At 42.5% G+C, this 14506-nt stretch overlaps 1 protein-coding gene across 17 annotated transcripts in view; it reads left to right on the forward strand.

The window, feature by feature from the left end:
* Positions 1-224: 224 nt before the first annotated feature.
* ydjc (YdjC chitooligosaccharide deacetylase homolog) overlaps positions 225-14506 on the forward strand; it is a 101697-nt gene continuing 87415 nt past the window's right edge. For 12 of the 17 annotated variants that reach the window (XM_061817612.1, XM_061817611.1, XM_061817615.1 and 9 more), the window contains exons 1-2: positions 228-482; positions 2304-2479. In XM_061817612.1, the coding sequence (XP_061673596.1) occupies positions 2316-2479 (164 nt within the window). In that variant the 5' untranslated portion in view covers positions 228-482; positions 2304-2315. The other 5 variants (XM_061817626.1, XM_061817630.1, XM_061817613.1 and 2 more) reach the window with 4 other exon arrangements.

A 14506-nucleotide genomic window follows, 5' to 3' on the forward strand; every position in this document is an offset into this window, starting at 1 on the left:
CCAACATTCAAAGTCCCTACACTCAGTTGTAGGCTCTGTGCATTCCTCTTTTTCTTTTAACAATGGATCTGGTTTCCTCCTCTTCTTTGTCTTTGACCCACAGTAGCTGAATTCCCACCGACGCCCTGCAGGTTAGCAGTGCCGGGGGCGGGCGTTGTTAACCCGGGCCACGACCGATCCGGTATGGGACTACACTAAGTGTGATTGTGAGTGCGAATGCTGGTTTGTTTCTATGTGCCCTGTGATTGGGTGGAAACCAGTGCAGGGTGAACCCCGCCTCCTGCCCGAAGATAGCTGGGGTTGGCTCCAGCATTCCCACAACCATCGTGACGATAAGTGGCTTGGATGGGAACGTTGCCCCCGAAAAGATGGCGGCCACGTAGGCACCTCGCTTGGCCTGTCTACTAAGCGCTAACGTTTTACGTCTGGATGTAGCTTGTCTTCATGTTTTTGTGTGAGAGGCAACCCAATTTAATAGCGAGGTGAGTTGTAAATAATACGTAATACACTGTCCTACATACTAACGTAACGTCTCTTGGGCTCCTGATCGACCGACATGGACTAAAGTATTAAATACTATAGTTATATATTAAAACTCGTAATTTTAACAGCTTGTCGAGTCGTTAAAGAGTGACTCGTGTCTGAGCTTTTTCGGGAGCATTGAGAGTCCACTAGTGGAAGGTTAAAATATAATCAGCGAACATGTTAAATAAATCCATAATTGATATTCAGTTCGTTCTTAATATAGGACGTCATTTAGCTCTTTTCTATTTGTGGAACGAGAACATTATTTTAACGGGGATTTCACAACTCAGTGGCTGCTGCTTGCTTACTTGTGACGTCATGCAACTTTGTACACGGCTGCTAACACCGAGCTGAATACCCAACTCATTGTTTCGTTCTAGTGCTTACTGCGTGCGCGAATTGATAAGTTCCATAGCCAAATAGGCTAAGCCAACTTGAGGAGAAAAAAAAGATCAGATGGTGGTGGCAGTGGGGCTTGCCTTCGTGAGGTTGGGTGTGGGAGTGACAAACTCATTTCAGAGCAGTGTCACACACCAATAGTAATGTGAAGGACTATCTCTAGAACAAACAAACAAACAGAACATATTGCTTTAATTCAACAATTATTCTTGTGTCCCTACAGGATATCTAATAAAGTTACAACACATTTAACAGCTATTTCAGAAGACTTTATCTTCAGGCCTGGAACCATAATACATTTTTAGGGCTATATATTTTCTCAGGAACGAAGAGTCACCCCCTCAGGGTCAGTCTGGTGGCCCAGGCCACCCAGGGGGTGGTACCTGGTTGGCAGCTCAGGCGGACGGCCATGTTGCTGAGCCTAATGGTAATACAGGGACCAGGCAATAGGGTCGGATGGTGGCTGCTGGGAAAGTGCCACCGAAGTACGTTCAGGGGGCAGCCTCAAGACTAGTACTGCCAGATCTGGGACAGGTGGCAGCCACTGGACAAATGCCACCAGATCAGTGTCAGGTGGCAACTGCTGGAGGAGGGTTGGGTGGCAATGTGACATGATGGAAGAATCACTACAGCGTCTGCATTGATCCTGACATTGTATCAGTCCCTTGTGGAGAAGAAGGACCAAAGCCAACAGGTGAAACTCTCAATTTAGCAGTCGATCTACTTTCCTATCTTCACCTATAGTCACGAGCTGTGGGTCATGAACAAAAGAACAAGATCACAGGTACAAGCGAACAATGTGAGTTTTCTTCTCCCTTAGTGATAGAGTGAGAACCCTGGTCATCTGGGTGGTGCTCAGGGTAGAGCCTTCTCGATGCCTCCCCGGTCAATTGTTCTGGGCACATCCCACCAGGAGGAGAACCCGTGGACGACCTAGGACACACTGGAGAGACAACGTCTCGTGGATGGCCAGGGAACGCCTCAGGATCCCACTGGACTAGCTGGTTGAGGTTGCTAGGGAGCGGGAAGTCTTGGCTTCCCTATTAAAGTTACTGCCTCCATGACCTTACTTCAGATTAGCATAAGAAAATGGATGGATGATTAGGTTAATTCAATATTTTAAATTTTCTGTAGGTTTAAATGTCAGTGTGAATGCTTTTTTTCTTGGGATGTACCCTGTGATTGGCTGGCAACAAGTCCAGGGTGTACCCTGTTAATCGCCCAAAGCAAGAATAAGCTTCAGTGCACGGAGGACCCTAATTACGATAGGCGGCTCAGAGAATACAAAGAAGAATATTACAAATAACTAATAATAACTTGATTCCCAATGCAATTTTCAGATTTTTTTTAATCGGTCCTTTAATGTATGTCTTCCACAGTAATAATCAACAATGCTGCAGCCCAGAATTATGCTGGTGGTGACAGGAGATGATTTTGGTTACTGTCCCAGGAGGAATAAAGGTATTGTTGACTGCTTCAAGGCCGGAGGCATTTCCTCAGTATCACTGCTGGTGAATGCATCTGCTGCCAAAGATGCAGCGGATTTGGCAAAAAGGTAATAAATATGCCACCAGCTGCAGGAGCTCAGGGTTTACTTGTTAGGCAGAGTTTTTGTTCCTCACTCAAAAATATTCAGTCAGAAAAACAGGTGTTTTTAGACGTGTTAGAAATAGAATTAAATTGTTGATTAACTTTGAAAGATACTCCATGAATTCTGGAACTACATTTTTTTTGTATCCGAGTCTTTGATTTTCAGAATCTTCCAATCGAATTGTGATCTGATAACATAACACAGCATTAAAAAATAAGCACCCCATCCAACATTTCACAAATTAAGATGTGCATATGACTCTGTCTCTAGCTATGCAGAGATATACACATATGTACAAAAATACAGCACATAAATGTCTATTGGCCCAACTCATGCCTATTAATTCTAATAAATCTTCAAAAATCGGAATGGGTTTTTAACACAATACAAGCAAATACATGAAATATAGCCAAATGAGATTTATGCGAAGAGAATGTTTTCACAAGACAGATTATAGATCAATATGCAGGACACTTGATAATATTTTCATGTTATTGGATGGTGGATGGCGGTAGAGTGGACAAATGGTTAGCGCATCAGCCTCACAGTTATGAGGACCCGGGTTAAAATCTGGCCTCGCCTGTGTAGAGTTGGCACATTCTTCCTGTGTCAAAAAAAAAAGTGGAAAAAATGAGAATTCAAGCATTCAGAAGACCATTTTAAGAGTCAAGTCTACTTCAGATAACAGCATGGATGAGCTACGGGTCTGCTAGGCACATGCAAGCCTTCACTCTTCATATGTTCTTCATATGGTATATAGCGTATATCGCTTTATTTGGCAAATAACATCTGCAGAGTTGAATGCCGGTGTTTCATTTCCGGGTTAGTGCAATTGTTGGGTTGCAATGTTATAAATTAACTACGTCTCGTGAAAGGGTATCACGTCATTTTTTTGGATCAAATTTAGGGAAAATGATAAATTTACAAAAGTAACCTAAAAAAGTTGTATAAGTTGTATGAATTTCGTTCCACATTAAATAGGGCTCAAGGTGTACAGAGGCGATACACAATAAAGCAAGACACACATCATGGCAATGGCGCAAAAGCAACAACATTGAGACTTCTTATGAGTCTAGCTATTGCACCACAATATAAGGCACTAGTTGTCCCGTTGAGCAAGCATTGCATTGTGTGACTTACACTAGAAGATGAAGTGATCTTCCCCCAGACCTCAGCAGCACAAGGACGGGTTTGGTTGATGCAAGAAGAATAATCTCGAAGGGGAAAAAAATAATAAAGGAAATCATAATATGAGGAAATGTTGTTGTCCCACCTTGTTGGGAAAATCATGACCGTTTCTCTTCCTGGTTGTTTAGTGGCTCAATGGCAACTTCAGAGTGACAATGCTCAGCTGGAAGTGTACCAGTTCCCTACCTGCTTTGATCGCCTAGTGGTCTGCCTTGAATCGGATAGGAAGTCAAGTCTGTTCTCATACAGGGCTCTGGTGAAGAGGAGGGGTGAAAGGCAGGTCTTGGTAAAGCGAAAGAAACCCCCTAACTGAGAGGAAGTGAAGAGGTCTGGGACAGGTCAGGGACTGCCTACGTAGGTTGAGTTGGTTCATTTCCTAGCTCAGCCATTCCTTTCCACTAGAAGTCCTCAGGCAAGCATTGGGAGTCCTGTTCTACGCAGTGCTGCAGCTCCTGGTTCTTTCGATGGAGGAGAGTTGCTGTGCCGAAAATCCTGTAGTGGTCGGAGTTAAGGTCTGTACCAGAGCAGGAATGTGCAAACAGGTGTTTGGACACTTTCATGTTGGTGATGTCAAATGCCCGAGTTCCTTCAAATGTCATTTGGTTTCACACTTTATGGTCAAATTCAAAATTGTGCCATTTGAAAATGGTTAGAAAGGACTATTTGACCGTCTTACGGGAAGACATCCACATCCCCAGATAAATTTGGCTTGGCCTCTTGATCTGCTCTTACTTCCATGGCTTCAATCTCATGATCCCTGTGAGTGGTCGACTCCCATTAGACCTTTTCTTATTGCATAGCTCTGGGGGAGTGTAGCGCACTGTTCCTTCACGAAACAATACTCTCATTGCAGCAGGACTCATTGTGGAGGATGACATCAGCATTCACCTGGCTACTGACCTGGCGAACCATACGTTCATTTTTTTTTAATAGAGGCATTACGAAGTAGGTAGTAGAACAGCCAAAATGTTGGCATATAGGTTGAATAAGCAACAAGCAGAAAAGGCAATATACAAAATTAAAGACCCAATTACTAAAGAAATGAAATAGAAACTTAAGGATATCAATAATACCTTTTGAAAAATATTACCAAAAACTCTATGCACAGATGGACTGCAAAGGGGATAACTCACTCGAATCTCTACTTCTACCACTCTGTCTCCCAACAATCACAGAAGACCAAAATAAAATATTAGTGGCCGATATATCCATAGATGAACTTCAAAAGTCAATCTCTAGATTGAAACCCAATAAGACCGCAGGGTCTGATGGGTTTACAGGATAAGAATAAGTACAAGACCTTTAAAGATTTGTTATCCCCACTGTTGATTAGAACATTTAACTGGGTCTTGAGGAAAGGAGAAATTCCTCCATCCTGGAGAGAAACAATTATTACAATAATACCAAAAGAAGGGTAAGATACGCCGGAATCCTCTTATTATCGGCCAATCAGCTTGTTGAACATGGACTATAAACTTTTTATTTAAATTTTAGCAAAATGCCTTGAAATAATACTCCCTACAGTTGGATCAAACAGGTTTCATCAAACAAAGCCAAACACAAGATAATGTCAGGAGGACATTACTAATAATTAATAACATAAACAAGAACAGACTAGATGCTGTCCTATTAGGGCTGGACGCGGCGAAAGCGTTTAATTCTGTTGATTGTCTTTTTTTTTTATATAAGATACGAGAGAGATTCCAATTCCATGATGATTTTACTAAGTCCCACTGGGGCCTCCACTTCCCGAGAAGGGTTGCGTCAGGAAGGGCATCCGGCGTAAAAATTGTGCCAAACATATATATGCGTTCATCTGAGATGATACGCTGTGGCGACCCTGAAAGGGACAAGCCGAAAGGAAAACAACAACAACATACGAGCCTTAGATCACAAACCAATTGCTAAAGTATGACTCAACAGAGGACTATCCGGTGGCTTTGAACTGGAGAGGGGTTGCCGCCAAGGCTGCCCTCTCTCACCACTGTTGTTTGCCCTTTTTATCGAGCCACTGAGTCAGTGGATCAAACAGAATGAGATCAAGGGCATCAAGGTGATGGGTGAAGACCATAAAATTGCTCTGTTTGCAGATGATATTCTGATATATTTGGCACAGCCCTCCAAATCCCTCCCAAAATTACTTATATCTCTAAGAGAATATAGCCTGGTATCAGGTTATAAATTGAATACACAGAAAACTCAAATTTTGTCTTTTAATTATTCCCCTAGCCAGCCCATCAGGTAATAACTCAATGTAAATTGGAATTCAAAAACAATTAAATACTTGGGGGTGAATATTCCTATAAATCTGGAGACAATTATATCAGAGCACTATGACCCCTTAATCTCTAAAATTAAGTCAAATTTAACCAGGTCGAATCTGCTTCCTTTTTTAGGATTGGGACAAAGGGTGGAAACAATAAAAATGAACGTGTTACCTAGATTACTCTATCTGTTCCAAAATATACCAGTAGAGGTCCCAAAAGGGACATTCAGAGAATTAGACAAATTAATATCAAGATTTATTTGGCGTAGAAAGAGACCAAGAATTCGTTATAAGACTCTCCAGTTATCAAAAGACATGGGAGGCCTTGCTCTCCCAAATATTAAAAGTTACTATCAAGCGATGCAGATAAAAACTTTGGTTGACTTTTGTATTCCTTCCTACAAAGCAAAATGGAAAGATATAAAATGTATGAGATCAAGTGATATTCAATTGCAAGCAATCATAGGGGACACAGGCTTGGTTAAGTTTGTTAAGACACAAACCCATTAATAAAAGTGTCCATCAAGATTTGTTATAGAATAATTCATGAAAAAAAGCATAAGGAACCAAACTGGATCATAAAATGGATTGGATATGATTCAGATTTTCCACCCAACAGGTTCGACATAAGATTCAAACAATCGGCAGAAAAGGGGCTCATCATACACAGTGATCTTTTTGAAGTGGGTGCACTTCGACAATTCCAGGAACTAAAGAATCAGTTTAGATTAACCAATCAAGACTTTTACAGATTTTTGCAATTGAGACATTACCTAGAGAAAATGAAAAAAGAACCACAAACTAATCCGTGTATGGTTAAGATATCCCTTCTTTCTTAAAAGTCAGACCCAGGCGGTGCAAACATATCTTATGATTTATAGAATATTACAGGAGTTAGACGGTGATGATTCCATATCTTCTTCTTATTCTTTTCCTTTCGGCTTGTCCCGTCAGGGGTCACCACAGAGTGTCATCTTTTTCCATCTTAGCCTATCTCCTGCATCTTCCTCTCTAACCCCAACTGCCCCCATGTCTTCCCTCACCACAACCAGAAACCTTCTCTTTGGTCTTCCTCTCCCTCTTTTGCCTGGCAGCTCCATCCTCAGCACCCTTCCACTAATATACTCACTCTCTCGCCTCTGAACATGTCCAAACCATCAAAGTCTGCTCTCTCGAATCTTGTCTCCAAAACATCCAACTTTGGCTGTCCCTCTAATGAGCTCATTTCTAATCCAATCCAACCTGCTCACTCCGAGCGAGAACCTCAACATCTTCATTTCTACTACCTTCAGTTCTGCTTCCTGTTGTTTCTTCAGTGGCACCGTCTCTAATCGGTACATCATGGCCGGCCTCACCACTCTTCTGTCACATAACACACCAGACACCTTCCGTGAGCTACCTCCGCTCTTGTCAGTCACTACATGTTCCTCCCTCTTCTGGAAATAAGTGTTCACTACAGCCATCTCCATCCTTTTTGCAAAGTCCACCACCATCTGTCCCTCAAAGTTCCTTTCCTGGATGCCGTACTTACCCATCACTTCTTCATTGCCCCTGCTTCCTTTACCAATATGTCTATTACAATCTGCACCAATCACAACTCTCTCACTGTCTGGGATGCTTAGAACTACTTTATCTAGGTCCTTCCAGATTTTCTCTTTCAACTCTAGGTCACATCCTACCTGTGGGGCATAGCCGCTAACCACATTATACATACCCTCAATTTCAAATTTTAGTCTCATCACTCGATCTGATACTCTTTTCACCTCCAAGACATTCTTAGCCAGCTCTTCCTTTATAACCCCTACTCCATTTCTCTTCCCATTTACTCCGTGGTGGAATAATTTAAACCCTACTCCTAAATTTCTAGCCTTACTACCTTTCCACCTGCTCTCTTGGAAAGCACAATATGTCAACCTTTCTCCTCATCCTCATGTTAACCAACTCCTCAGCTTTTCTTGTCATAGTCCAGGCGCTGTGCATTCTTCTTCGTATGCCAAAGAATTTGCTTTCCCCCTCTTCTTTGTCTTTGACCCACAGTATCTGAATTTCTACCGATGCCCTGCAAGTTCACGGTGACGGGGGTGGGGGTTGTTCACGCAGGCCATGACTGATCCAGTATGGGCTCCTTCAGATCAGGGGTGCGCACTGTGTTGATCGCCAAGGCCGTTTTAAACAATCAAATGATGGTGTGCCAAAAAAAAAAAAAAAGACGTCAGCCTATCATCCATCTTGTCGCTTGATTCAGGTGTGCCAGAGGCCTCAAACACACGCACATAAAGCCGCATTCTCGCAAACTGGCTTCCTATTTCCAGTCTTTCTTTTCCTTTCTCCACGGCAGTTGCGGTGATGCGCGCGTGACACCTCCCCCCCGTCAGTAAATCGTGAGAAGCTGGCTGCTTGAAAAGTAGATCTTGGGGTGAAAAAGTGTGGGCACCCCTGCTTTCAAGGGACGCTAATATTTGTTTGGGAAAGTTTTAAGACTGATGCCCTTCCTGATGCAAACATCTGCATTTATTCGGGCTTTGGACCGACCTACAGAGTACACTGGCTGGTGCCCCCATAGGGCTGGATTCTGAAATACACAACAACTGTGTCTGTCTAATTTTCCCTAGACTGTAGCTGTTTTCAAGGAAATCAATGTCAAGCAGCCCTACCCGACAAAACAAATTAAGACGAGCTTACTGGAGATGAACGCAGCACAAACAAGAGGAGGCTGTTTTAATGGGACAGCAGCACTTTTTCACAAGAGCCCATGATTCAAATACTCGAGGGGCGAGATACCAGGTGGCAACACTGATTGCTAAGCACTGTAAACCTTTCACTGAGAGTGAATTTATCAAAGACCGTGTGCTAAAAAAACAGTTGAGAATATTTGTCCCGAGAAGAAACAATATTTTGCCAATGTTTGCCTGGCTCTTAACACTGGTACAGAGAATTGACGACTTTTCATTTGATATTAAGAGACAGAGACAAAAGGAGCATAGTTTGCGATGAAACCATGGACGCATGTGACACGGCACTGTTACTGAATTTTTTTTTTTTTTTAAAGAGTGGAAGCGACATGAATGTGAGAGAAGAGCTTCTCGACCTCCAGTTTCTCAGACCAAACAAGAGGAACTATTTATTTGTTTCTCTTTGTTATGCCAAAGATGACATGAAACTACAATGGAAAAAAGTCATTGGGATTTTTACAGATGGTGCACCCGCCATGGGTGATGAGCGAAGTGGATAATGAACCTTTGTCTATAACAAAGTCAGCAAAGAAGGATGCAACGCTATTAAACTTCACTGTATACTTCTTCAAAAAGTTCTCTGTGCCAAACACATGAAATATGATCATGCAATGTAACCGGTGAGCGGGTATCAACTACATTCGCTCCAAAGCTTTGTGCCAATGGAGGTTTCAACAGTTTCTACTTGACATCCAGGCTGAAAACGGAGATGTGTATCACAACAATGTAAGATGGCTCTGTGGTTGTTCTGCACTCCACATCTGACAATTTTTGTCAAAAAAGGGGACAACCAAAGTCAGAACTATTTGATCCTCTTTAGCTGGCAGATTTGGGAATTTTAATTGACATATAACAACGTCTGAATGCATTGAACACAAGCCTACCGGGAGTTTCTCACAGAACAATATTTGTGCCCAAATGACAAGATATGCAGCAGACATCTCATCACCTGCAGAGGAGTTTCAGCAGCATTTTGAAGATTTTGCACCATTGACACCATTTATTCCTCTTCTTACTCCGTGGATCCCGATGACGCTCCAAGTCACCTGCAGTTGAAGCTCATTGAGTTTCAGTGTGACGCAGTGTTACAGCCCGTACGAACAGCTCTCGCTGGTCGACTTCTACCGACAATTGGATGGAGGCAGGTTTCCAGATTTTCTGACAATTGCTCCGAAAATGCTGAGCTTGTTTGGCTCAACATGCTTGCGTGAAAAGACATTCTAGGTCATGAACATTACCAAGAGGCTTGCGAGAATGATACTTAAGTGACTCCTCTCCCGTGTGGCATCTTGCGAATCAAAACAACAGTCATTGAACCAAAGCTGGACTACATTGTGCAGCCAAGGTCTCAGTTTTACCCTTCACATTAGTGAATTATTATATATTTTATTTTATATATTATATATAGTATTTGTTTAGTATTGGTGAATAAATTCTAATTGTGACTAATATGTACTATTTCAAAGATATTAGGTGTGTTTAATTTTCCCAAAAGGGTTTTTTTTTTTTTTTCCCCCCCAGATTTCATATCTTTTCTTCATTTCATTTGGTCTTCAAATCGAGTAATTTTGCTGAAAAACTAGAAAATGAAAAAAATGTGTGTATACCAGTGCCAAGTCTGCCATTTGAAAATATTTGACTTGTATATAAAGTTATTGATTACAATTAAAAATTAAAATGTTGGGTTGAATGGTCGGTCCCTGCACATTTTAACCTTACCAAATCTGGCCCTCATGGCAAAACGTTTGGACACACCTCCCCTTAACAATTCAAATTATGTACGAAAAAGTAAACATTGTTTTACAACAATAACTATCACTATTAACTGTATTTATGTACATAGATTAAAACAAAATAATGTGGACAAACTACACAGGTGCGTACATATAGTGGAAACTCAGAGTTCAAAATTATTCGTTTCTTGTGAAGTTTTCAACCTTCAGTGATTTGTTCAAACTCAAACTTTTTTTCATAAAAAATGTTTGCAGTCATGTTCCCAGACAGTGACATTGCAAAAAACTACCACTGTGGGGAAAGGAAGACTTCGTACCTGGCTACATTTGGCATCGCTGCCTACTTTTCATCTCTACTCCCTCAAAGCCAAAAAAGCCAGAATAGAGACTGACATATCATTGCTTATTGAGAAGGCTGACAGGCTGTGTGAGGAGGCAGAAGAAAAGAGGAATCTGAGGTTTATCACTGAGGCCAATGCACTCAGAGGCAGAGCAAAGGACAAGAGAGCCGCTCTGGCACCTCTGCAGCAACAAAGAGGATGCACTGGGTAGGCTCAAGGAGCTAGAATAGGGGTGCTGAAACAGACATCAGTAGAAGACATTTGTGTATATAGTTGAAATTGTAGTTAGAATCTGTTTTTCTGTATACTGTTATGTGCAGACGTTGACAATGGTCATATCAATGAGAACTACCACAAGGGGCGACAGGTGATCACTGTCACAGGTACTGAGGTACTGGAGCATTTGATGAACCAAGAACGGTTGATGGCACCATTGGGTGAGTCTTTTTTCCTTGCTCTAGATTTCCCACGATGGCTCTAAATTTTTCGTGTCGGCCCTAAAATTTTTTCCGTGTCAGCCCTAAATTTTTCGTGTCAGCCCCTAAGAATGCCCCTGAAAAGCCCTTAATTTTTTTTGGTCAGACTGAGTATGAACCCTGATAGAAGGAGAAAAGGATCTCTACAGGTTGGCCAGACAGAGGGATAGAGATGGGAGATGGGAAGGATGTGCAGCACATAAGGGTGATTAAGGATAGAGATGGAAATGTGTTGACTGGTGCCAGTAGTGTACTAAATAGATGGAAAGAATACTTTGAGAAGTTGATGAATGAAGAAAATGAGAGAGAAGGAATAGTTGAAGAGGCAAGTGTGAAGGACCAGGGACTGGCAATGATTAGTCAGGGGGAAGTCAGAAAGGCACTACAAAAGATGAAAAATGGAAAGGCAGTTGGTCCTGATGACATACCGATGGAAGTATGGAAGCAATTTGGAGAGATGGCTGTGGAGTTTTTGACCAACTTATACAGAATACTAGCGGGCGAAAAGATGCCCGAAGAATGGAAGAAAAGTGTTCTAGTTCCCATTTTTAAGAACAAAGGCGATTTTCAGAGCTGTGGGAATTATAGAGGAATAAAGTTGATGAGCCACATAATAAAGTTATGGGAAAGAGTAGTGGAGGCTAGACTCAGGACAGAAGTATGTATCTGTGAGCAACAGTATGGTTTCATGCCTAGAAAGAGTATCACAGATGCTTTATTTGCCTTGAGGATGCTAGTGGAAAAGTACAGCGAAGGTCAGAAGGAGCAACATTGTGTCTTTGTGGATCTAGAGAAAGCCTTTGACAGAGTACCAAGAGAAGAACCGTGGTACTGCATGCGTAAGTCTGGTGTGGCAGAGAAGTATGTTAAAATAGTACAGGACATGTATGATGGCAGCAGAACAATGGTGAGGTGTTCCTTAGGTGTGATAGAAGTATTTAAGGTGGAGGTGGGACTGCATCAGGGATCAGCTCTGAGCCCCTTCCTGTTTGCAGTAGTAATGGATAGGCTGACAGATGAGGTTAGACTGGAATCCCCGTGGAGCATGATGTTCGCAGATGAGGTTGTGATATGCAGTGAAAGCAGGGAGCATGCAGATGAACAATTAGAAAGATGGAGACATGCACTGGAAAAGAGAGAAATGAAGATTAGCCGAAGTAAAACAGAATATATGTGCGTGAATGAGTAAAATGGACGGGGAAGAGTGAGGCTACAGGGAGAAGAGATAGCGAGGGTGGAGGACTTCAAATATTTAGGGTCAACAATCCAGAGCAATGGTGAGTGTGGTAAGGAAGTGAAGAAACGGTTGGCGGAAGGTGTCTAGTGTGTTATGTGACAGAAGAGTCTCTGCTAGGATGAAGGGCAAAGTTTACTAAACAGTGGTGATGTACGGATTAAAGACTGGCACTGAAGAAATGATAGGAAGCAGAACTTGAGGTAGATGAAATGAAGATGTTGAGGTTCTCGCTCGGAGTGAGCAGGTTGGATAGGATTAGAAATGAGCTCATTAGAGGGACAGCCAATGTTGGATGTTTTGGAGACAAGATTCGAGAGAGCAGACTTTGATGGTTTGGACATGTTCAGAGGCGAGAGAGTGAGTATATTAGTGGAAGGGTGCTGAGGATGGAGGTGCCAGGCAAAAGAGGGAGAGGAAGACCAAAGAGAAGGTTTCTGGTTATGGTGAGGGAAGACATGGGGGCAGAGAGGAAGATGCAGGAGATAGGCTAAGATGGAAAAAGATGACACTCTGTGGCGACCCCTGACGGAACAAGCCGAAAGGAACAGAAGAAGAAGAAGTTTAATCCGTTCACAACCTACAAATACTAAATTCCCATTTTAATTCTATTATTGTAAAAATATGTACACCATGTATTTTATAAAGGTTACATACATTTAAAGCAACTTAAATGTGTATCATTTGTCTTTTTGGTTGCGGTGTGATGCCATTGAAGGGACTTGAGAGGGAAGGAGGAAGCGTTACGCCGAAGTCACCCTCCATGATTTGACTGGGTAATTCACCAGGACCTTTTCCATTTCTTCTATTATCCTTGGCCTTTTCTTTGGAATGCTAGTCACTCCTTTGACAACACTTGCTGCCTTTTAATAGTTTTTTCTTCTTTAGCATAGTCGATTTAAGGATGTGATATGAGTTATCAAGAGCTGTAACAAACACACACTCCTTTTTTGTATTTAGCGATTATCTCCTTCCTTAAATCCACTCTGGTTTGCACAACTTGCTTTGCTGCTGGTAGCACCGCTGTCTTTCTTTGAGCCCTCTTTGGGCAAAGAACATTAGGGGAAAAAATTCTTGAGAGGCACTCGCAAATGTGAGTCCTCACACTACGACTGCCTGCGTGACCCAGGTAATCAGACTCTAAGAATTGAGTCAAAGACCGAGGAGATTCCACTCTACGATTGTGCCTCTCAGCTGCTGTTCAAATAAGCAAACATCTTTTAAAATACTGCATTCCTCCCGCATCCTGATTCTGTCAGAATAGGCGTCTTTCTGCTATTGATTTTAATACATTGATAAGGTACAACATAATGTTTGTGCACCATCAAACACGTTCACATATAAATGGCTCAATATGTGGCGTGGGTGGGACAGGCGGTGGGGGTTGCTTCAAGCACATGGAATGTTTTTTCCCAATCGTCCTGCTTCATTTTCCTCTTTTCCAATCTCGATCGTGTTTGTCTTATCATTTGTCTGGACCTCAGCTCTTGGACTCTGTTGAACGATGTCTGTCTGAGGAAGTCGCGGCAGCCAGCTGGGAGAACCTCTAGATGTAAAAAAAGGCGGTGAAGTGGCATTACCCTATTGCCCTATAATTAGTTGGCAACCAGTTTAGAGCCTAACCCGTCTCCGGCCCCTTGACAGCTGGGATTGGCTCCAGCACTCCCCTGACCCTCATGAGGATAAGCGGGTTAGAAAATGGATGGACGGATGGATGCACCAATCTGTACTTTTAGTAGGCTGCAAGACTGCATTTACATGGGTTGACCAAGGTTGAGACACGAGGGTCTAGATACGGGTTCAGCCTGGTGGATCAGGTCCTCGCAGGAGGTCAGAGTGAGTGAGTGAGTGGTGCCCGTTTCTGTCTCCTTCGAGTGCAGATGTATGACTGGCCATAGATGTTGCTCTTTTCACAGGTCTGCATGAGGGTGAGACTGTGCAGCTTGATCGGTAAGGTCCGGGCAGACCTCAGCAGACCTGAAAAACAGAGTGCCAGCCAGGAAGAGAATGTCAAGTGAGCG

Source organism: Syngnathoides biaculeatus, chromosome 4 (genome assembly GCF_019802595.1).
Source record: "Syngnathoides biaculeatus isolate LvHL_M chromosome 4, ASM1980259v1, whole genome shotgun sequence".
Classification (NCBI taxonomy): domain Eukaryota; kingdom Metazoa; phylum Chordata; class Actinopteri; order Syngnathiformes; family Syngnathidae; genus Syngnathoides; species Syngnathoides biaculeatus.